Source organism: Parasteatoda tepidariorum, chromosome 3, assembly GCF_982258835.1.
Source record: "Parasteatoda tepidariorum strain Cologne lab strain chromosome 3, Ptep-v5.0, whole genome shotgun sequence".
Classification (NCBI taxonomy): Eukaryota; Metazoa; Arthropoda; class Arachnida; order Araneae; family Theridiidae; genus Parasteatoda; species Parasteatoda tepidariorum.
This window is the reverse complement of record NC_141757.1, coordinates 45,640,464-45,665,032: the sequence shown is the minus strand read 5'-3', so window position 1 is coordinate 45,665,032 and position 24,569 is coordinate 45,640,464. Positions and strand designations below refer to the sequence as shown.

At 26.8% G+C, this 24,569-nt stretch overlaps 1 protein-coding gene across 1 annotated transcript in view; it reads left to right on the top strand.

Annotated features, from left to right (window-relative positions):
* Positions 1 to 2: 2 nt before the first annotated feature.
* The window catches only part of Agps (alkyldihydroxyacetonephosphate synthase), a 31,748-nt gene continuing 7,181 nt past the window's right edge, over positions 3 to 24,569 (top strand). Inside the window, exons 1-14 of the mRNA XM_087159253.1 lie at positions 3 to 376; positions 479 to 571; positions 3,164 to 3,257; positions 9,729 to 9,849; positions 9,929 to 10,003; positions 10,761 to 10,832; positions 13,941 to 14,020; positions 14,889 to 14,969; positions 18,285 to 18,464; positions 21,598 to 21,652; positions 22,519 to 22,646; positions 24,031 to 24,082; positions 24,244 to 24,383; positions 24,461 to 24,510. Of these exons, the coding sequence (XP_087015379.1) occupies positions 273 to 376; positions 479 to 571; positions 3,164 to 3,257; positions 9,729 to 9,849; positions 9,929 to 10,003; positions 10,761 to 10,832; positions 13,941 to 14,020; positions 14,889 to 14,969; positions 18,285 to 18,464; positions 21,598 to 21,652; positions 22,519 to 22,646; positions 24,031 to 24,082; positions 24,244 to 24,383; positions 24,461 to 24,510 (1,325 nt within the window). The 5' untranslated portion in view covers positions 3 to 272. The remainder of the gene's footprint in view (positions 377 to 478; positions 572 to 3,163; positions 3,258 to 9,728; positions 9,850 to 9,928; positions 10,004 to 10,760; positions 10,833 to 13,940; positions 14,021 to 14,888; positions 14,970 to 18,284; positions 18,465 to 21,597; positions 21,653 to 22,518; positions 22,647 to 24,030; positions 24,083 to 24,243; positions 24,384 to 24,460; positions 24,511 to 24,569) is intronic.

The window sequence follows — 24,569 nt, the reverse complement described above, 5'->3', positions numbered from 1 at the left end:
CCAGATGCATTTTTATTAACCTTGTTTTTGTTTCGGTATATAAATTGAAAATTTCTACTTGACATAATTTACCGGTGAAGTGATGCATTTGCTGATAATGTTATCTTTATTTCAATTCTCTCTTTCATATAATTCCATCATACCTTGTTTTACGTGTTGCTGATCTTTTCTTTCTATAGAAAGATTCTAAAGTGTTTTCTTATTGGATTTTTTATGTGACTTTTTTCACGTGTGTGCACTCTTTCTTGGGATCAAAGTAAAATCTAGTCAAAATGCCTAGTAAAGATCGTTTAGAAACAATTAAACGTCATCTTTCTGCTAATAACTCAGACAATCGTAATGTTGCAGCTACTGAAAGTGTTATTCCTAAACACAGGTATGGTAACCTTAACTAATTTGATAATGTTATTAATTTCAAATCCATTTTTTAAAGTTAAATGTTTTTATCAAAATGTGCGTTTTTCTTTTTAATTGTCAGGCAAGAGCTCTTAAAATGGAATGGCTGGGGATATAAAGATTCACAATTTCAATTTGATTCTAAAACAGGGCTATTCACATTCACCGGAAATAGGTAAGATGTTTTATATGAGTAATTTATCAAAGTTAAAAAAATGTTTTTTAAATATACATTATTCAACCTATATTTACAACATTAGTGAGATCACCTTTTGCTTGTAAATCTCACGCTTTAATCAATGCTGTTTATCAATAATTCCCTTTTTTTTTTCTTCCTTTCTTTTTCAAATTGATTTATTGTGATTATTTATTTTATTTTAAATTTTTCTTTATGTAATTTGATAATGTATCATTGATAACAATTCTGATCTATATTATTTAAATATGTTTTTTTATCTATCTCTTTATAGAATATTTAAAGAATTATGTATATCTTTGGAATCATATTTATTGTTTATATTTATTTGTTATTTATTAATTTTATGTTATCAGAGCCGGATTATACCTTTCGTAGGCCCTAGGCATAGCCGTTTTTGGGCCCTCCCCTCCTACCCCCACTCCTCCCCTCTTTTCAAAATATATGCTAAAATTTTCTTGTATATTTTTTTTTTTTTACATTTTTATTAATATGGATTTTAATTTACGAATTTGTTTATCGAACTTTATCTGCAATACCGACAAGTGTAATGCATAAAGTAAGAGAAAAAGGAAAGGTACTCCTAATTCTAAAGAGAAAAAAAAATGGTAGAAATATAACACTTAAAAGAATAAAAAAATTTACAAGTTAAGACAAGAAAAACAAGTTTAAAAAATACAAAATTCTCATATTTATTTTTTAAAAATAAATACAATTCCTAAATTAACTTATCTAAACAAAATCAATGATTAAATAACGCAATATATTTCAGACCTAATTAAACGGGGGGGGGGGGGAACAATAAAATAAAAGGAAAACTTATTAATCTAAATAAAAACACTTGAAAATTATCGAACTGAAACGATAGTTAAAAAAGGCACTAGCCTAAATATTAAAACCCGGAACAAGGCAAGATCAACGGAATTTTAAAACCTGATTATAAAATTTATGAATAAAAAGAATTTATTGAGTGCGAAGTTTATCGTTAAAAGGAAGAAAAAAATCAAACGTAGTGGAATCAGAAAAACAAAACTGTTTTTCTGATTCCACTACGTTTGATTTTTTTTAAAAATTTTTTTCCCCCAAGTTTTTCGTAGGCCCCTGAATTTTGTAGGCCCTAGGCACGTGCCTAGTGTGCCTATAGGTTAATCCGGCCCTGTATGTTATTAATTTGTTTATGTTTTAAGATCCAATATTGCAGCTAGTTTTTATCATCTTTGCAAACTTGGTTCCAGAGTCATATCATTCGGACATTCCCAAACGCCTAATTATTTATACTTAATCAACTGATATTTTTGGTGTTCATAAGATAAGCGTGCTCATCCTGCATCCTGCCAATTCTCAATGTGCGACATACAAAAGCATCTGAACATAATCAAAAAAATATTTTAATTCTTTTTTCTTTCTTTTTGAATAATGAAAAAATGGAAATTTCAAATTGCTTATTTAGGCTTTTTGACACGTCCGATCTTAATCAATGTAATTCTTCAATCTTTTTTGTTTCGATTATTAAGGCTACTGATTTACATAGTTTTAAAAATCCCAGTATTTTTAATACAACATTATAACGATATGCGAATTTGAAATTTTAGTTATTATTTTTCATACTTTCTATGTGTGCCGATTTCATCGTGAATCCAATTTTACTTTCTAACTGTATTCTCTTAATTTTTGATGCATGGAAAATATATATTTTTTTGATTCTTTATTTATATTAGTTCCATTTAATATGCAGGTTCTATGCTTCAAATAACTTGCTATGAAATTGCTCAAAAAGGGGAAATATTTGCTTTATTAAATTATTTTTCTATTACATATATTGCTGAAATCTCACTAGAACGATAAAAATGCATCCTATGCTCCTTAAAACAGAAAGTGTTAATTTCTTATTATTATCAAATTTTTAATTACAGTTTGTGTCGATGACTCTATAGTACAGTAGGGAACCGATTATCCGGAACGATCGGGACCATCGCTATTCCGGATAACTGATTTTTCCGGTTTTCTAAATCGCTACAAAAAAAACTTTTTTTTTATTGTTAAACCCATCTTTAAAAAAAAAAAAAATTGGAAATAATCCTAAAAAGAAGAAAAAACAATGAAGTAATACACTAATGATTATTTCCAAAATGATGGTAAGGTAAACATCTTTCAAAAAAGAAAGAAAAATCCTTAAATCTTACGAGGAAAAAAAATTTTTTTTTTAAATTGGCGAGAAAATGTATCGCATTTCATTCCGGTTTTTTGGTTTTATGATTTCCGGATAACGGGTTCTGTACTGTATTTAATTATTCTTATAAAATTATTAAATGTATCAAGTTCTTAAATAGTTTAAATTCCATCACTATGATAACGGAGGGTAATAAAATAAACTATTTGATCATTAGCTTAATTTATGCATAGCTTTACATTTTGGTTTTTTATGATAAATGATTTGAAAAAAATATTAAATGCTATATTACCTGGTGTTTCAAAATAAGAGTGTTCCTACTCAATATTTTATTATAGTGTTATTCTTGTTTTATTTTGCCTACAAATTCCTTTGTATTAATTTTCAATATTTTCCTCAAGGTATCTAATTGGGAACAAAGTCCTACCGAATTTCAAGAATTGGGTTGAAAGCACATTTGCAATTAGTGTTGATAGCAAAAAATATCCTCCACAGGTGAATATGTATTTTAAATTGTAGTAAGAATAGAATGTTTAAATGTATTGCTTTATTCTCTAATTTAAAAATCTTACATTGAGTTGTGTTCATTACGTAATTGGGTACTTTTTAAATATGATATTCATATGGTCTTTTTTTTAAATTAATTATTCATGCTATTATTCTTCGATAAAGTTTTAATGCTTAGCTTTCCAGGGAAATCAATCAATAGTCCTTGCTGTCATGTTACAGATTTGTATGAAAATTTTTTTGTCCTAAAAGTCTTGACAAAAAATGACGTAAAATAATTTTTTGAGTATTTTTAGACAAATTACGATTAGATAGCTATTTTGAAATCAGACCCAATTTAATAAAATGACTCCAGATGGTGACTCGACATATGTGTAGATAACAGATCGTAATGTAATACAGATCAGTAATTACAGATGGTGACTCGAATGTTGAAAATGTGTTTATCTTTTTTATTTATGAGCAAATTTTCTCAATTTTTCGTGTTATTAGAAAGAAAAAAGTAAACACTATGTAATTAAACTAATAAAATGCTGAAAATATTTGTAGAATTTTTTTAAAGGTTTTATTGAAATAATTTTTGGAGCAAATTTTAAGAATTTCTTTTCAGGAAGTAGCAATTTTCATCACTTCAGTTTTTTTATTTATTGTAATGTTAAGTGTATTATTTTTAATGTAAGAAAATTCAAGAGTGTTTTTTGTCTTTGGACAGTAAAAGAATAAAAATTGGATTTTAGCTAAAATAATTCAAGATTTTTTTTAAAGCACAAAAGCAAAGCTTCTTAACTTCACGGTTTTCTTTATTTGGTAAGTAAAAAAATAAAAAGTTGTTTTCAGAAGAAAAAAAAATTATAGCACACTTGACCTAATTTTTTTTTCTCAAAATTTTAAATGTGATATTTTTCAATATAAAAAAATGAAATGAAATTTTTTTTTTAATTACGTCCATCATTTGCTCTCTGGAGCATGAGAAGTCTTGCAGTCCAATATAACAGAGAAATATCTCCAAGGGCGGAGAGCGTCTTGAAACTAGAAGAAAGAAAGGAAAACTAAGAGGGGTAACTCTAAGAAAAATCATAGTGAACGAATTCTTTCTTCAAATTAAATTGACTTAAATTTTTAGTTTAAAGCTATGAAAAGGTTTTTTTCTATAAATTTTTTTGTTAAAAGTACAAGGAAGAATTTTTCATATTTTTCTGTAATTCTTTTGTTAAGTGGTCTAAACAATAAAGTTTTTTATGTCATAAATGTTTGAATTTCAATGCCAATTTCCAAATACTAATTCATGTACAGTGGAACACCAATTTTACACTTTCCGTTGCACTAGAGTTGAATAGCGTACAAAGCCAGATAATGTAATGTTAAGGTAAAAAAATATACACATACTTTTAAAAAAATTCTGATTTACGAGGTAAACTACTAGAAAAAATGTGTAATCTTTACACGTTTTTTGTTTCTAGATACGATTTTGACAATATCTCTCTTGATATTTGCTATTGTTTGCAAATTTGCTTTATGGCAAATGTATCAGAGTTTTTAATGCTTTCAAACTCTTGATCAGTTGTTGGCTATCATCGGAGAAAGATCCTTAGAGTTCCTAAGCACTGAAATATTTGATGTTTTTTTAAATGTAATAAAAAATATCAGCACGAGTATAAAAAAAATATTTTTTTAATAAAACTAAAGTAAGTTTGCACATATGAATTTATAAGCTGCCAAATTAAATGCTTTTTGCAAAGAATTTATAATGTTAATCGAAATTTTTCAATTAACTCTTAGAAGAGGTTTCAATGAAAACCACATATTTTGTGATTTTAGAGCCAAACTAAAATAATTTTGTCAATTCCGGTGTTTTATTATTTAAAAAAATTTCATGATGGCTATTTTTTCCCTTCTATAAAATCTAACAAATTTTTTTATTCAAACTTTCCGGCTGTTCCATAATGTTTCTAATATACTTTTTTAATTTTTTTCTAAAAATTAAGTAAAAAAATTTTTTTTTGTAGTTCTTTTATTCATGTAAAAAATTTATCGAACTTTAGCAAATTTTTATAGAAAATAAAAAAATATACAAAAGTTCAATACAGTATAAAGAACATAATTTTAATAATTAATAAAAATAACAAATAATTTTCTTATCTCTGCAAATGTTGGGAAACCTGAGACAATTCTTTATGAATTTATAAAAGTTTTCTTATTACCTACAGGATTTATTAATATTATTATTAACTAAATTAACTCACTTTCTTGTTTGTAATGATAGTTACTTGTGATTGAATTTTCTATTACTTTCCGACTAGCTAGATTATTTTTACTTGAGCTCTGTGCTTATTAACCTAACAAGTGCATTCATTTCTTGACCACTATGAATCGAATTCATTACATTTTTATCGGTAAATAAAACGTTTCACTAGATAAATTAACTCACTTTCTTGTTTGTAATGATAGTTACTTGTGATTGAATTTTCTATTACTTTCCGACTAGCTAGATTATTTTTACTTGAGCTCTGTGCTTATTAACCTAACAAGTGCATTCATTTCTTGACCACTATGAATCAAATTCATTACGCTTTTATCGGTAAATAAAACGTTTCACTAGATATATATCTTAATCACTTTCTAGCTAGCTAAAGTTCTCCAATTGGAAACATTATTTTATTGAGAAAATAAGTAATTTTATAATTTTTCATCGAAAATTACATACTAAAAAATTCAATACCTTTCAATTCAAATTATCTTCATTAAATTACATAAATAGCAGTTATTATTTTACATGGATTTATATTCGGATAGATGACTTCTATAATTTTGTTCAAAAACTTTTCAAATAGCTAATTAAGTTCTTGAGATATCGGAAAATAAGCGAAAAGGGAAATGAACATGAAGGGATACAAACTTTTAACTGCTCTCCTGGTATTATATTTTATAGATTCCCCCTATTCTTATATACCCTGTCCCTTCCATGTTTTGAGGGTCAGAATTCCAAATCTCTTGAAAAATATGTTTATTCTGAATAAGTGCTTTCATAACTTAATGTCAGCTGCATTAATTGATTAACATATTTCTGGTTGAAGCTAAAGCATTCAAGATATTAGGATTGAGCCTGTGAAAATCAGATCATTAGATTAGATCTAAAGTTTTTCGGGGCGTTACTTTTTTTTTTTTTTGCACACAGTATGTTCAATTCAGTCATTTTAACATAAGATGAAGTAGAACATCCGACAAATTATTCATAGAATCTCTGGAGGATTCTTGCCTCATTGCATTATTAAAACTTAAAAAAGGTGAATAATTTTAAAATCAAATCAAGTCTTCTTGAACATGAAATAAACAAAACATGCACTGAGTCAAGATAGAGTAGCATTGTTTCAATCTCTTTTTAAGTAATAAATGTTCAATTTTCTTGTGTATGTGGAAAATTAGTAACTAATGTAGTTCTCTCCTAATAATGTAATTGCATGCATGATGATAAATCTCCTAATCATCTAATTGATTTAAAAGAATATGTCAATCAAGGCACCTCTCTTTCATTAGACCTCCTACTTTTCTGTAACACAAATCGCCACCAAGTAGGAGAATTTTAAAGTATCTTATTAAATAGTATTTTTCGTTGAAAAAGGGCAAAATCATACGGGCAATTATCAGTCACGAAGATGAAGATGTTTAAGGCTTCGAGTAAGATCTGGGAAAAGAGTCTTTGACACAACAGTGTAGTAAATCAATTTGTTACACTTGTTTACTCAAAGTTTTTTCCCTGCTCTAGTTTTGTATTTCAGCTATCAACTGACGTTTCATATATGCTATCGACTATGTAGGTGATTGGTTAGGAAAAAGCTTGGGTTGTTTTGAGAGGGGATACTGCCAATGCGCAATTTTCTTTTTCTTTTCAGTGGAATTGCATATGACACAATAACATGATAGCAATGACAATCTGCACAATAGCAATGACACATATAACACATTAGTAATTTAGTTTAAATCATGATCTTGTGTAAGAGCTTATGATCAAACTAAAATGTGTAAAAGAAAATATTTCTAGAAAATTTTTTTTTTATTGGCTCTTTGTGGTCCCCCCTAACCTCTAGGGCCCTACGCAAGTGCTTAGTATGCTTAATGGTTAATCCGACTCTGATTGGAGCAGACATTAAATCAGGTATTGAAGAAATTGAAAAGTAATGGAATGTGTGTGGCTGTTGATATATGTGTCATCAGCTTCGGAAGATCCTCGGCTGTGCAATTTTATTCGGAATGGCCAAGGTTCCCGTAGAATACTGAGACGCTATTAACCCCGAAGAGTTTTGTTAAGTCCATTTATAATGTATTTTAGTCAACATTGTAGAAATCAAATTCAAAGCTACCATAACATTTATTTTTGCTTTAGAAGCATCTTGCAGGTCACTGGAGTCAAGAAAACAAATTGATTAACTAAAATTTACACTAAATAACTTGACCAGTTATTTAGTGTAAACTTTTTTTGAATAGTTGGGAAATTCCAAGATTCAAATGCTGAAGCTTGCTAGGAAAATTCCACTTTCAAATTTTATAATTTAAGCACCCATAATTCCTTTAACCACCTTTCCTGTTCATTATCCATCCCATCATGTTTCTGATATTATCTCATGGGGAAATTCCCTCTAATAGACGAAAAAGAAATAAGATAGAATAGAAAGAATGTCAGAAAAGCTAATTAACAAGTCTCTTTAAAAAATGTGTGCAAACAAAAATGATTTTGATCTGTTAGAAAAATGCACAAGACAGGATTTTCTCAAATGGGTGTTATGAAATCGAGGTAATTTGAACAGTATCGATGTAGGCAATTTTAACAGATCAGCAGACCATAGTTTTCCTTGTATATTTTTCTACACACCTTTGTAGTTTAAATTTTCTAAATCATAATTTTTACGAAAAAAAATGTAACATAAAGCAAGAAAGAAAAATATGTGAAAAAAATTTCCAAAAAACACTTAAAATTGCAATAACTTTTAAACAAATTAGAATTTCAAGAAAAGCTTCTGTAATTTCATTAACCAACGTGGTTCTTTCAGCATGTTAAATTTGAAGTCTGTTGTTGCATTCCTGTGTCCTTCAAGGTAGCCTGCATGTTGTTTTATGCTGCAAGCTTAACGTTTAATAATCTTTGATTTAATTATCAATATATTAAATTTTACTCTCTGTACATTTTTCTACACATCTTCATAATTTAAGTCTTATATTTTTCACACTGTAAAAGAAAATTTAGCGTTAAGTTGAACATCCTTTCCTTTTCTTTAGATTTTTTATTATGGAGCAATTAATATTACATGGCTGAAATCCCACTCAATCTATACAAATGATTGAGTCTACACTTTGTGTGTGTCTCACTGTAAGTAAATGGTGATTCGCTGCTAAGTCTCATAGTTTTAACACAGCGAAACTAAAAGTAACATTAAGTTGGGCACCCAAAGCAGTAGAGGCTATTTTTATGATTTTTTAATATAAAGAGGCATAAATAAAGTTTTTTTATAATTTTCAATGTACAAAAATCAAGAGGATGTTTTTTTTATTTGATTGAAATAAGAAAATTTTTGTATTAATCTTAAAATTTTAAATATTTGGGCTGAAAACCTCTTTTTTTTTTTTTATGACCTTAAAAAACTTTTTTGAGTTTTTTATACTGAAAAGTATAACATTTAAAAAAAATTTTAAAAATGAGGTCAAGTAACTTTATTTTTGTGCCATAGAAGAAAAAAAATCTTGCAGTGTTTAGGCTAAGAACCACTTTTTGCCCCATTATTACCTGTCATACAAGGTCACTATTACCTGTCAATCAGAAGTGAAATAACCTTGTGCTCTTGTTAATCCTTTTTACATAATGTCTAAACGTAATTTTTTCTTTTACCTGAGGTATTTTATTCTTTTAAAATTAATTATGCAATTTCTTTACTGGTGAATTGGGCTCTAAATTTTCTCTTATAAATTTTTTCCTTAACTAATCCTAATAGTTTTATAAAATTTCATTATTTTCTTTCTTTAAGTATGTCTGCTAAAAATTTAAAAATATATTTTTATTTTGAGTGATTAATAAGTAAATAAACCAAATAGATTTTTAAAAAAATACTTTAATTTAAAGCTGCTTTGCTAGACAAAAAAAAGAACATCTTCTCATTAATCTTAACATTTAGATAGACAGTATATTCATTATTAATGTTGCAACTAATTAAATTTTTATAATTGCCTAGTGAAAAAGAAAGAAAAAACTTGCATATATTCAATTATACTTCAAAATATGAGTAAATGTTGCAGGATGGATGTTTGTTATTAAGAGTTTAACATAATTTTTTATGCCTGACTTCTCCATGTGTTGAATAAAGTTATTTATTTTTAAAAATGTTTAGAAATGTTTGAAATATTTATATTTTACTGCCCTTATTGAAAGTACAAGATTTTGTTTATTTACTTAAATTGATTTATTATTTTTAGCCTGAAATTAAATCTGAAGACTTTCCAAAGCCTATCATAAATGAATCCTTTTTTGAAGAAATTAAGCAGCTTGGTATAGACCATTCTTTAGATCCACAGGACAGACTCTTTAGAGCTCATGGTAATGTTCAATAATCATATGGATTTTAGTTAATGGCAAATATAATTAAAAAATTCTAATGATTATTTGCATGATTTAGGTCATACAATGCGAGAAATATTCATTTTGCGGCATGGAATCTTTGAGAGAATACCTGATATTGTACTTTGGCCAAGTAAGTACATTCCACAGTTTAAATATATAATCGCATACGGGAGGTAGTAGAGATGTAAAACTTGCATACAATAAAAAAAAATGTGGTTTAAAAATTTTAAAAAAAAATTTAGTTTGTGCTAAGAATAAGAGTTTTTCGTGTTGAGCAAAAACTTATTTTTTATTTCCAATGGCAGGGAATACAAACAATAACACAGAGGAGCAATAAAAATAGAAAATAACAAAAGACCAAAGTCATCTTCCCAAAAGCTCTCTCGCACACCAATATCTTGCGGTCTCCGATTCAAGAACCGTGGAACCTCCTACAGCAATGGAGGTGCTCTCTATTCATTGGTGCTCCAGAACCACACAGTTGACACTGAGGGTGGTCATAAATACCTATACAATGCAGGTGTTCTCCCAGACAATCAATTGCAATATATTCAGTTGCACTTCCTTCATACATCAGCTCTACTTCCTTCCACTTCCTAATCATATTTAGCAAAAACTAAATATAATTATTTTTTCCCTTTAAAATACAGTTAAAAAGGTTTTCATTTGGACTATTCATATATGGAAGTGTCGATAAACATTGCTTTTAATTTTTCAATTAATGTAGTAGCGAAATTAATTATACTGCAAATAAAAACTTTTATTGTAAAAAATATTTCTCAGATGTATATAAAACCAACACAATATTCTCATAGTCTTCTTATCACTCTATTTATGTACTTTTTAACTTAGTTTTTTTCTCTGATTTTTATAAACATTTTATTTAGGATGTCATGATGATGTTTTAAGCATTGTCCAGGCTGCAACTGAATGTAACGTTGTGATCATCCCTTTTGGTGGTAAGCACCTTCTAAGTTTTGTAAGAATATAATTCTTTATTTAGGTATAATGCTAATGTTAACACATTCTCCAATGACATAAAAATATGTTATTTTCTTGACTTCCTGTAAAATTCTGATAAATAAGTTTTAAGAATTCATTGTATGTTTAAATTATAATTTGATCATATTTTTTATTAATCAAACTTTATTTGATTAAATATAAATTCAATTAATTGTGGTTTAAAAACTATTATCAAAGGACTTCACTTCAAATTTCATAACAAACATTAAAGAAGAGACTGCATTAATCAAGACATTAACAATCATTATTAGAGTTTTTTTCCCCTTAAATTCTAATTATCCATAATAAATTTCCCTTCTAATCATTATTAAGGATGGAAAAAACACATCACTCTGACTTTAAATACATAATTACTTCTTAAATATTTAACTATGGTCTTTTACAAATTATTAAAAGATAGTTTTTTATTATTAGAAAATTTGTATTTTTCTGTTAATATGCTAGCATTCAGGGGGTTCTCTAAATTTTAAAACTGGCAGATTTTAGTGATACATAATTTTGAAAATATTTAATGAAATACCCATAGATAAAGCTCATTATAAACTTTGGATCTTTGCTTTTAAAATGATGTATGTTAAAAAATCTAAATATTTTCAATGATAACTTTATTTCTATGACTTTAAACTGCTTGATCATAGTTATTCTACAGTACAGAACTCGTTATCCGGAAATCAGAAAACCAAAAAACCGGAACGAAATTCGATTAGTTTTCCCGCCATTTTTAAAAAAAAAATTTTTTTTCCTCATGAGATTTTAGGATTTTTTTTTTTTTTTTTTTGAAAGATGTTTACCTTACCATCATTTTGGAAATATTCATTAGTGTATTACTTCATCGTTTTTTCTTCTTTTTCAGATTATTTCCAATTTTTTTTTTTAGTTGGGTTTAACTATTAAAAAAAAAAACGGCTTTTTGTAGCGATTCAGAAAACCGGAAAAATCAGTTATCCGGAATATCGATGTTCCCGATCGTTCCGGATAATCGGTTCCCTACTGTACATATTTGCATATTCATTGGAAATTATATTTAAATTTCACAATCGTGAGTGATGTATGTGAAAAAATTGCTTGAAATCAATTATTCAACATATATCATTCAAAATTGTGATGTTTAAATATGATTTAATGATTAATTTGCAACAATGAATTAAAGATGAATAATTTTTCATTACAAAAAGTGTGCGTTAAATAAACAATGATTCACCATAAGTAACTTTTCATATTACAGTTGAATTTGAATATATTTAATTGCAATTTGTGTTACTCCAGAATTTACCTAAAATATATGTCATATCTTAAATAAATCATCAAATGATAATTTATAAGCTTATGTATAGCTTTTGATAATTTATAACATGACATGAAAATGTACTTTCTTTTAATAGTTTTGTTTTAATAGTTTGTACTTTCTTTTGTTCTCGTTACAATTTCGAAAATATAATCACAATACTTTGGTGAAAGCTACATGATTTTAAATGCATAAATCTAAAGTTTATATGGTTGGTCCTTAGAGAATTAAATTTAAAAAAAATCTATTTAACTGATATTTTTTATTTTTCAAATTTTTGATTTTGCCATTTAAAACCAGTACATTGTCTGTTTTCTATATCTGACAACTTATACTTTTTAAAAAAAAAAGAAAATCAAACCAAATAATAAAAAAAGGAAATATTTTGTATGAAATAATTTTTACCAATTAAATTTTACAATTGTCTGCAAAAAAGGATTTAATTTGAGCATTTGCCAAAGACAAGAGGTAACACAATATCATAGCTGCCATCTCTACTGGATTTTGCCAATTTCAACTGGTTAAATAAAAATTCTCCTAGTTTTTGTACATTTTAAAAAATTCCCTAAAATTGAGTAAGTTTCCTAAAAAATTCCCATTGAAATTGATTTTTTCCACAGATTATTACTTGCTTGAATATTTAAATAAATATTACTAATACTTAATGACGTGAGATTCAATTATTGAAATCAGTTTAAAACTTCTTTTGTCCTAAAATGTTCAGTTTATTTTTATTCAGAACTCCCTTTTTAAATTATTTAAAAAATCTTTTAACTGTATCTTTGATAAATTAAATGTCTATTTTTATTCAAAATTATGAGTCAACATAATACATAACATTTCAAGTATCTATCATAACTGGAAAATATTGAAATTTTTTTATTTTGATGACTAAAATTTCATATGTGTAAAATATTATTGTCCCACATTAATATATTAATAATAATGTGGGACATTATGCAATGTTCCACATTGGACTGATCGTTAAGACACTGTTCCCTGACACACCGAAGTCAAGTATCACAGGCAGTGGTTAGTGTGCGCATGGGTAACCACTTTGATCAGCTACGGCTGGATTGAGGGTGAGCGATATCAGTCCTCGTTAAACTGTTCTATTGTAAAGTGCTCAACTTCCCAAGCAGATCGTTGGGTTGAAGCAGGGATGTCTTCCCCTTGGCAGAATTCTGATGGCATTTCTTCAGATCATCACCAGGGATGTTTCCCAGACCTACGGCAATGGCCTATTGTGTAGGCGTAGTAAACAACTGCGAGTTTATTAAATCTGCAACAACTCTAGTGCAACGTAAATAAGCAACTACAACTACAAACTACATTATGCAACAATTACAATAAAAAAAATTTCATTTCATAAAATCTACTAGATTTTTTCGTATCCATGTTGGTAGGTATGCAATGTTTAAAAATATTAAGGCAAAATCTAATTCATTTTTTCAAAAGTTAAAAAGTGTGATTTTCTTTTATAATTTGCTGACTGTAATCTGATTTTATCCATTTAAGATTTATTTTCTTTATTTAATAAATTTTTTTTTTCAAATTGAAGGTGAATTAAATTCCTTTTCAATGTGTATTTTTTTCAATGTGAATTAAATTCCTTTTTTTACCCTCAATGTTTCAACGCAATTCTCCAGCAATTTTTTGATAATAGTTTATAATTCATTTTTAATTATGCTTCTGTGTTTGTATTTATAGTTAGGTTTTCGTTTTTTATAGTGCACAACACTAATTATTGCTTCCTTAGGTGGCACTAGTGTCTCCTGTGGGGTGGAATGCCCTTCTGAAGAGAAACGGATGATTGTGTCCTTGGATACTTCCCAAATGGTACATCTTTACTTTGCTTTTTAAAAAATTTATTTAACAATGAAAGTGAGCACAATCTAAAAAATATACTGCAATTATGAATTTTATTATATATAGGAGTGAATTTTAACAAACAATTTTTTAATGTTTTTTTATGATGGATTGTCCTTAAATGTTTTATGGATTTTACCTCCAAACATACAATTACAAAAAACCTTTAAGAGCTGAGAACGAAATTGCACTTTCTTGATTTTTTAAATGTTTTATTTTTTGGTGCTTTTTTAGAAAAAAAATTTTTTTTTGCACAATTTCTTACTTTCTTCATGAAGAATGCAAATAATACAATAAGAGTTGTTTTCTTTTCTTATTTCTTTCTTTCTTTATTTTGAATTTAATAAAAAAAAACTAGTTTTCTTTTTTTTTTCTTTTGCAAATGGATGAAATTTGATATGACTCTAATTAATGAGAGAAATCTCTGTGTAATGTATTTCTTGATAGTTATACAAATTGGAAGTTAGAATTTAATAAAATTTAAAGCACTTGTAAATTGCTTTTTTCAATATTATAAAACAATACTTGTAATTGTCTTACACACAATATGCTAAATCATATGAATTATTCCTAAAGAATACACACATTTATTTGTGTTTTCAAGTATTTTATTTGCATGTCAGAAAAATTTTTATAAAAAGAATAATTTTTAAAAATCTAAATGAGATTTTCCTTAATTACTAATAAAATTCATAAAAGTTCTGTGTATTAAAATTTTTTATGTATGTTTTATTTCGATTTACATTTTAGTTTTATATTTTACTTTTTAAATTTTTTTTATACTTATGTAACATGCATAAATATTAATAATAAATATCCTACATTTTTGTAATATTAGAATAGAATATTATGGGTGAATCGAGAAAATAACACAGTACTTGTGGAGGCTGGTATCATTGGCCAAGACTTAGAAAGAGAGGTGTGTTCTTCTTATAATATTTTATGTATTTTTCATTTCGTACAAATGTCTTGTATGTATTTTACTATGTATACAAATAATACAATAACATATAAAATTGTTATAGGTATTTTAAAATTCGAGCATAACCTAGAAAATTCTGGTACTTTTTGGTTAGCCAAACACAAAGAAATTCCATTATTATTATTTTTTAAATTTTTATGTGTTTAAGAAAATAAAATATAAAAGCTGACTGAGGTTAAAATCTTTTGGAGACTTTTCACTTAAACCCAACTGATCGAAAAGTACCTACATTCTTTTAAAAAGTGACCACAATTCTGTTTTTAAAATTGAAAGAAATTTTTGCTTTTAACTTACATTTTACTTTTGAACTAACAGTCTGAAAATTAATTTTAACATCTAATTATGTTTCTTGAAATATGTCGAATTTTTTTATTATTACAAGTACTTAATTTGATTAATTAGGGAGGGGCAGAATATTTAAAATCCCTTGTTATGTTGAATTGAAAAGTTGTAGAAATATTTATGCTTTATTTGTAAATGCATATCCTTTCCCTAATTTATTTAATATATAGTGGTATATAGGTAAATATATATTAATGTTATAATATTTCTTAAAAACAAACAAAATATTAAAGTATGGATTATTGGTTGAATACTATTATAGTAAAAGGTTTTTTAAAAAAAGTGGCCTAAGTCTTGAACCCCTGTTACCCTCCTGTGGAACTCTGGGACCAAAGCCATGAACAGTTTTAATATAATTTAATATAACAGTTGAAATTTTTAAAACCTAAACATTCTTACATTAATGTAGCAAAGATTGCCATCAATCTACTTTAATTAAATAATACAGTGAAACCTGCTAAATTTATCCCTATTTTAAAATTAACCAAAACTCTTTTCTGAGTTGAGGATATGGGAAATAACTAAAGACTTTTGTAACAAATAGGTTTGCAAGTATTACTAAATAAACTTTAAAATATTGAAAACACATTATATTAAGTTTTCCTATTGCATATATGTTATTTATAGTTATTTTTTTAAAAAAATATTTATTATGAACACTGGCATGTATAACTATCTTAATAAGCATGTCTGTTTTTTAACTAATCAGTTTTTAAATTTGCGTTGAAAATTGAAATTCATTCTGTTAATTTCAATTTTTAAGACATATGTAGTATTTGTCCTATAAAATCTTTAAATCATGTTAAAAATCTTAATTAAATTTATTTTCATTTCAATCGGTAATATACAAGAAGTATGTGAATAGCTTGAATTATTAAAAAAAATATATAAGAAGTAATAATAAAAAAGCATCGATGGAGGAAGATAAAGAGAAGGAAAGTTTTAAGTAATCCACAAAAATAAGAATGGCTTATTACTATTAATTATTTTTTAGGTTGGCCTCTATATGGGTTTTGAATTTCGTGTTAAATTTCAATGAAAAGCATATATATAGGGGCTCTTATTTGGAAGTATACAGTGATGGGTTTTTATTTGAAAATATAAATATGTTGCTAATTTCATAATAAAGGCAAAAGGTGCTTTTGTTATGAAATTTATGAGATGATTGATTTATTTGAAATAATAGTCACATCTTCGACTCCTTTCTGAACAGCAAAACAATGCCCATATGTTTTTGAAAAATTTTAAAACTGTTCTTGGATCAAAGACTTAAAATTAACAAATATTAAAATCAATTTATAATATTATATATTAAAATCAATTTATAAAAATAAGGGATCAACCAAACATTTGCTACAGATTTCTTATACAAAATGAAAACCACTATCAACTTCCAAGCATACCCAGTTTAATTGCATGCAATTTTGATTTTTAAGCTAGTTACTTGTTTTCAATTACGTATTAAAATCTTTAGAGTCTGTACCCAATTCTCCGGAAATTTTTTGAAATCATTGCTCTTACGCACATTAATATGTATATGTATACAGTAAAAACTTTATAATACTCTGTGCATATTACGTGAAGTCCACTATTACGACAAATTTCCAAGTCACAGTCAAGTTCTTATATAAAAAATACAAAATTGTTACTTTATAATTTTAAAAATTATTAGCCTTCTGTTAATACAACAACAAAAAATTAGGCAAATTTTTTTTGCCGTTAAAGGGAACCTTTTTATACTAAACAGGTTTAAAAGAGATTTATTTCTGGTATCAATGCAGGAAAGCAAAAAAATTAAATAAAAAAGTAGCATAATATCCTTATTACAATTTTAATTCCTTACATTTATAAAGTAGTGTATGGGCGACCCTCGGCTAAGTCCTAACAAAAGAAAACTTTGTCCTTTATTTTTAGTAATCCTGTTGCACACTTCAAGAAGATTATGCCCTTTGTTGACAAAGTTTTAAACATGCCCCTTGTTTCTTTTCTGACTTCTTACTATTGAAATCATTCACTGTTATTTACGGCATCAAGAAGTATTGCAATTTATATCATTTTATTCTTTCAAAAACTTATCATGATTTGGAAACTTATTATTCAAACATCCTTGTCATAGACATTTCTGCCATTCATAAAGTATAGAACAATGTAATTCAGTCAGTAATCTAAAGGCAAAAACAGTTTACTCTAGATTTTTTTTTTTTTTTTTTAAATTTGAAATAGTTGTTCATAATAAAGTAGATAAACATGTCTGTTACATTTTTAGTCTTTTTATTACAATTTTAAAGTTAAATATGCTTATAATGACAACTTGGATATAAAGACAATTTAATCTGATACTATGAATTGTCGTTATAATGGACTTCTACTGTATATAATTTCCGTCCTATTTATTTTAACTTACAATTTTAATTAATTTGAACAGAGCGTAGTCAAAATGAGTTAAGATTTGCAGTTAAGATGGTCACTTTCTCACTTTTTCTTACATTACTTAAATTATTTTTAATATTTCTGAAGAAAATATAAATTTAACATTGGCTATTTTGCATCAAGTAAACTAATTATAAGATTCATCTTCACCTTACTATTTTCAAAATATATTAAACTAAGTCATTCAAAGTTTCAGGTTTAGAATCTAAAAAATTTAATGATAAGGAGACAAATTAAATGTTTTATTTCACACTTGTGTTGGACTTCTTCTTAAAGTTGGCAACCCCACAGTATGTTTTTATTAGTCTATAAGTGCAGTTTGTGTTTTTAAATCTGAAACTTTGCACACCTCTTGCTATCTCTATGTTAAATTTAAGCAAAATTTACTTTCTTGTGGTAGAAACTATCTAGTTGATATATTATTTTACTATACTTTTATCATGAAATGCTTTTCCAGTTTATTATTATTTTTACTTTTAGTTACTGAAATATGACTTGTGCACTGGCCATGAACCAGATTCATATGAATTCAGTTCCCTTGGTGGCTGGGTTTCTACAAGGGCTTCTGGTATGAAAAAAAATATCTATGGTAATATTGAAGATATGGTTGTTCATGTGAAAATGGTTACACCACAAGGTGAAATACAAAAAAATTGTCAAGTAAGCGCAAATTGCTTCTTAGTGCTTTATATCAGGGTCATTTCACAATGTTCATAGGTTACATGCACATTTCAGAGCTAAAATTTTTATATGTGGAATGTATATGTTTTTTCTTTTTTTCGTTATTAAAATACAAAATAAAATAATTTGTGGATTCTGCACGATTATTCTGAAATTTATTTTTCAAGTGACTTTATTTTTTATCTCATAATGGAAAAAAGTTTTGCTGCTTATAGAACTGCTAGAAAAACTTCTAAGGTAATTGTTTAATTATATCATTAAAATCCATGAAAACTAAACATTTGTACTTCATTCAGTATATTTCATAAGCAAATTTTTAAACTGCATTCAGAAATGTTAAATTTTTTTCTGTATCCTTCTTTACTGCATTTATGTAAAATAGTTTTCATTGAATTAATTGTTTTTTTTTCTTCCTTTAAATAATTCTGTGATTAAGTTTTAATGTCCAGGGCAAGAAAAGTGTTGTGGTATTAAAATTTTAAAATTTCAAATTAGATTTTTAATTTTCTTTTTGAATCAAAGTCATAAGAGTTCGTTTTTTTAAATGTTTTCATGATTAAGATTTTTGTAAAAATTCTCCTTTTAGGGATGTAAACAGTTAAATTAATTTAGTTCATTTATAATCCTGACTTTTAGAATTATTTTATTATGGTGGATTTAATCTTTGGTTAGCACTGTTTGAGGCAAGATTTGTTTCCTCATGCTGAAGGCTGTGTGTCTTATCGAACTGCTCTTTCTCTCACTGCACCATAGTAGTTTAAAAAAGTCAATGTTAATTGAGCAACATGGTGTGAATGCTTGATAATTATTACCTACATCTGCCTATCAATCTAAATTGTTGTAGTGTGGTGCCAGTACAGTATGGTACCAGTATAGTCTTCACTTAATAATTGAGGATGAATCCCAGATCTTTGCTAATTTTCTTATAACTCTAATGCAAACAGTATTGCTCTTTTAACAACATAACTAAAGAACACTTTTTTCAATGCTTAAAAACGTTTAACACTTATTTTATTTTAAATTAAAATGTTATTAAATAAATTATTATGTTTTGTTAGTACATGGCTATGTTTTAATTTTACAATGAAATACTGCAAATTTATTTCCTTAAATTAAAAAGATATTTCATATTGAACACAGACCTCTTTTCCCTCCTCTTTTTCTTCATATTAAGTTGTGTATTTTAAATTTTCTTTAATTGTTTTAAATTTTCTTTAATTTAAAATTTTCCGTTTTTCTACTGAAAGTTCAATTTACAAACATATTTGCTAACATGGAAATTCAAATTATTGAGTAACTAATTATTAGTCAAGCATTAGTTTTCGCATTAAGCAATGCTTTTGTTAATTGGGTTAAAATAATTTCATAAATAATTTCAGACAAAAAAAAAAATGGAAACAAATTAAACAATTTTCAACTAATTATTATTTTACGTACTATAATTATAAAAACAAAATATATTATTCCAGTCTAAAGATTTAAATTAATTATTTTTTCTGCTAATACTATTGCTCTCACTATTGATGACTGTTCATATTCTTGAATTAAAAAAATTTGAATTCATGAATGAGGTTCATATATTCATTTTAATACCTTTCTAAATCCTTTATTTCTGAAGTTTCTATATCAACCCATGATTAAGTAAAATATAATAAAAAGAACCTTGTTTTAGTCATAGGGCCCTAGTAATTGAGCCGTTCTGAAAGTAATCTAATTTTTCCGAATTTTTTTATTAATTTTTTTCCCCAACAGTGAATTTTATTATATATTTTTTCACTGCCCATTTCACCCTTAAGCCGTATTATTAGATAATATTTTGACAGCTGATATAGTAAGACTTGATAGTGATTCTCTGCAGTAGTTTTTGGTTTTGTGCTCTTTCAAATATGAAAAATCAAAAGCCAACTTTTCGGCATATTTCACTTCTTTGCTATCAAAAAGTTAAAAATGCTGTTCAAGCAGGGAAAAAATAATCAGATGTATGCAGATAAAATGCATTGGTAGAACGCCAGTGCAAAAATTTTTTTGCAAAATTTGAATTAAGATGCATGATTCACCATGTCCATTTAATCTTATGAAGACATAATAAGAGAATTAAATGCAAGCCAGTAAATAGCAACTCCTGAAATCACTGAGACATTAAGTTTATCGAGTTTGAACATCCATGATAATTTTAAAAGTTTAAGGTATAATTTCAAAGCTCGACATATAGATTTCACATGTTCTTATGGGATGAAAGTTATAATGTTAACATCACATTGATGCCTGTGATTTGCTTCTCAAATGTCAAGAAAATCATCCATTTTTGAAGCGCATCATCACCGGGAATAAGAAATGGATTGTCTACGACTATGTTCTGGTCTGTACAAAATTCTTTAGATCGTAGCATCTTTACTTCAAATAAGGAGGACAAAAATCACTTTGTGTTTTTCGCCAGAAAAGAACAAACATTTTAACTATTTTTTCATTATAAGAAAATTTACTTTCATTCTCAGTAAAAAAAAAAGAAAGCGAAATTATTTTTTAAACAACCTAATACAGAACCAATAAAAAATGTTCTTTCCTGGATGTAATAGTATTACGGAATTTAAAGATGCAGAATTTAAAGATCTGTAACTTGCAAGTAAAACTAGGCAAGTGCTTTGTGTGCTGCTAAATTCAGTAGACTGTAAAAGAGCTTTATCTTGCTATAGCCAATTTTTTACGAAATAAAGACAATTGTCCTTGCTTCACTTCAGCATCTAGGCTCACTACAATAAAATTTTACAACCATTATGTTAGAATAACCAATATTGTTTTTTTTTTTTTAAGCCAGGATATGGTGTAACCTGGTTAAAATCTTTTTTATAACAATTGAAAATTTTTTATTAAAAAAGAAAACATATTATACTTTTTTTCTAGGTTCTGTGCAATTTATTTGCATAATTTTAAAAAAATTCTGCCTCTTTATTGCATAATTTAAGAAATACTTCTACATTATTTATAGGGTACCTATTGTTTATATCCATGCATACACAGAATGTCAATTTCCAAAACTTTGTATCTGGTTTTTAGTAATAATTCTATTTCTATATCACTATCTTTTAATTTGTGTCCATAATTTATATTTCAGGTGCCTAGAATATCTAGTGGTCCTGACATCCATCAATTCATTCTTGGATCTGAAGGTGAGATATGAATAGCTGATTAATAATTTTTAGCCGACTGACCTGTGTAGGGGTTAGGGAACTGCCCTTGCATCAGAAAGGTTCTGGGTTCGAATCCCCGCCATGGCATGGATGTTCTTTCCTTCTCTGTACTATCTGTCCTTACTGTGGGAGCAACGTTGGCCCACCCAATATGGTGCCCCTGAAAGAGTGGCCAACAAATTTGCCCTTCAGGTGCCTGTATGATGCCCAGGTGGGTCATTCTAAAAGGTGGGCATTGGAAAGGAAAAAAAAAATAATTTTTCTATGTAACTTTACAAGCTTCTAAAGAAGTTTTGAAAAGTATATTCTTTTTGCCCTTACATGCAATTACAATCATTAAAGTTTTCTACTATTACAATGTATAAAATATGTGAATAAGTAAATCACTAAAAATCTCTTAAATTGTCTTCATAATTTAATGAAACAACAATAATAAATTATTAGCTTTTACCAAAATGTATAATTCATAGAAAATTTTTTTAACATTTATTACTAAAATAAAAGATAAATATATCACTAAATTGTTAAAAGAAATGCTTTTGCTCTAAATGTTCTGTTATTTCATAATTAAATCTTTTGAAGTACAGCTAAATGGAGTACAGCTTCACTTAAGGTGAAAAAACTAAAATGGCTCAAATCTGTAAGTTTCTTTCCACTACAGATTTGTATTGACTGAATTGTATTATTTTTATAAAATATTAGCCATTAAAATAATGCTTTGAAAATAATAAGAGTGTAATGTGTGCCTCTATATTGCAACAGATTTTTTTAAAATTAATATCTTATTGAAGCAGTAAGTATATGAAATAAAATTGTTATATTTTTGTTCCTTTTTTTATTTGTAGGTACTCTTGGTGTTGTTACAGAAGTTGTAATTAGAGTAAGACCACTCCCACCATTTATTAAGTATGGATCTGTCGCTTTTCCATCATTTGAGCCTGGTGTTGACTGTCTAAAAGAAGTTATGCGACAAGTAATTATTCATTTCAAAATAGTTTGTTTAATATCAATTAACCAGGAATTATTTCTTCGATCAGTAAAATTGTTTTAAACGTTTAAATTACAGTGCAATATTTTCTATAACTATAAGAATCATTCTTTTTCAGAACTAACTCAAAATTTTGATTTTTCATTAAAACTTTTAATATTGTTTGGATTTGAAAAACTGTTTCCTTATTTCTATTCCAGTACCAACTCCTCTCCCTAAAAATGTGCTTTATGATTCTAGTGGGATAAAATATTTGGCTCAATTATTTAGCTAGCATTTAAAACTGATTAATTTAGTTTACACTAATAGTTTTTCTGAATTCAGATGTGGTTTAATGATTTTGATTATGGCATGCGGTCAGTTGATATTTCAACTTTATGCATGATACTGTCTGTTAAATTCTTATTTGGTGTATGGTTACCATAAAAAGGTGTTTAATGTTTTATCACCAAAAAGATTATTTAACAGTAGTGCAAAAAGTTATTTTCCAACATTGTTTTTTAACTATTAATCACTATATAATATTTATTATTTTAATTTCATAAATTGTTCAGGCTCAGTTTTATTCAAAATGCATTAAAAGATTAATACAAACTGATCTGTTTTGGTGTTCTTTTAATTTTCCCTACTGAATGAAATCTAAAATACTAAATAACTTTTATTCATTCCAAGCTGCTGACTATTAAATATACTTGTTGGATCTTGTTTGCACTTCGTGTGAATAGTGAGGATTGTCAGTATGATTCATTAGATTCTATTAAAATAGCTGTTTAAATATTATTAGAAAGAATTTCGTACACATAGTTTTTTATAATATTATAACATTATAAAATATCTACTTATTAATATTTCAATACAATATTTTTTAATAAACTATAAGATATATATATATATAGGGAATTATTCAGAATTTTTCCCACCTTTACTGCTTTCCTGCCTGATTAACAGTTAAGCAGGAAAGTACACCAATTTATTTTATAGGAATATAGTTTATGTGAAAATACTGTAAAAATTTTGAGAGAGGTTTAATGTTATTCAGTTTAACAAAATGGTGAGAATGCGGAATTTTAATTCAGTTTTTTTTAACAATACTTAGAAAAAAAAAGGATCCAACTTTAGTTATACAGTCTTACATTAAAACTATACTAAATTTTCTATCCTTATTTCAAATAAAGGGACAAGAATACAATTCTTAAAAAGTTGACTTTTGTGTCCTATGAGTTATTATGAACATCTGCATAGAATTTATGAATGATTTAATGTTTTGTAATTACAGTTGTACGCATAATTTCAAAAGTTAACTTTTGTAGACTATGAAAATGATGTAGACTTGAAAAATGATGTTAATTTGTGCACAATTCTTTTTCAGCAATTGAAACCTGCTTCTATAAGATTAATGGATAATAAGCAATTTCAATTTGGTAAGTTAACTTGTGTTGAATTTTATAGCATTTAATGAAATTAGCAGTGTCAAAATTTATTACTTTATTAAAGTATGGAAATTATGGGTTTAAGAATAAAAAGTTAAAAAAATGTGTATAATTATTTATGTATATTACTATTTATGAAGATGTATTTTTAGGTCATGCCCTGAAACCTGAGTCAGAGTCAATGATTTCTTCACTAGTTGATCACTTTAAAAAAATTTATGTTACCCAAATTAAAGGATTTGATGTTCATAAAATGTGTGTGATGACATTACTTTTAGAAGGAAATAAAGAGGTTAGTACTGTTATTGTTGTGTTATCAAAAAAATTGTAATCTAATAACATTTTCATATTTATTATGGGTATTTTTAGGATGTGGAAGTATTAGAAAGACGAATTTATGATATTGCATCAAGATTTGGGTAAGTATTAATGCTTATAATTTACTTTTACATTTGGTTTTAAAGTTTAATCAGGGTTG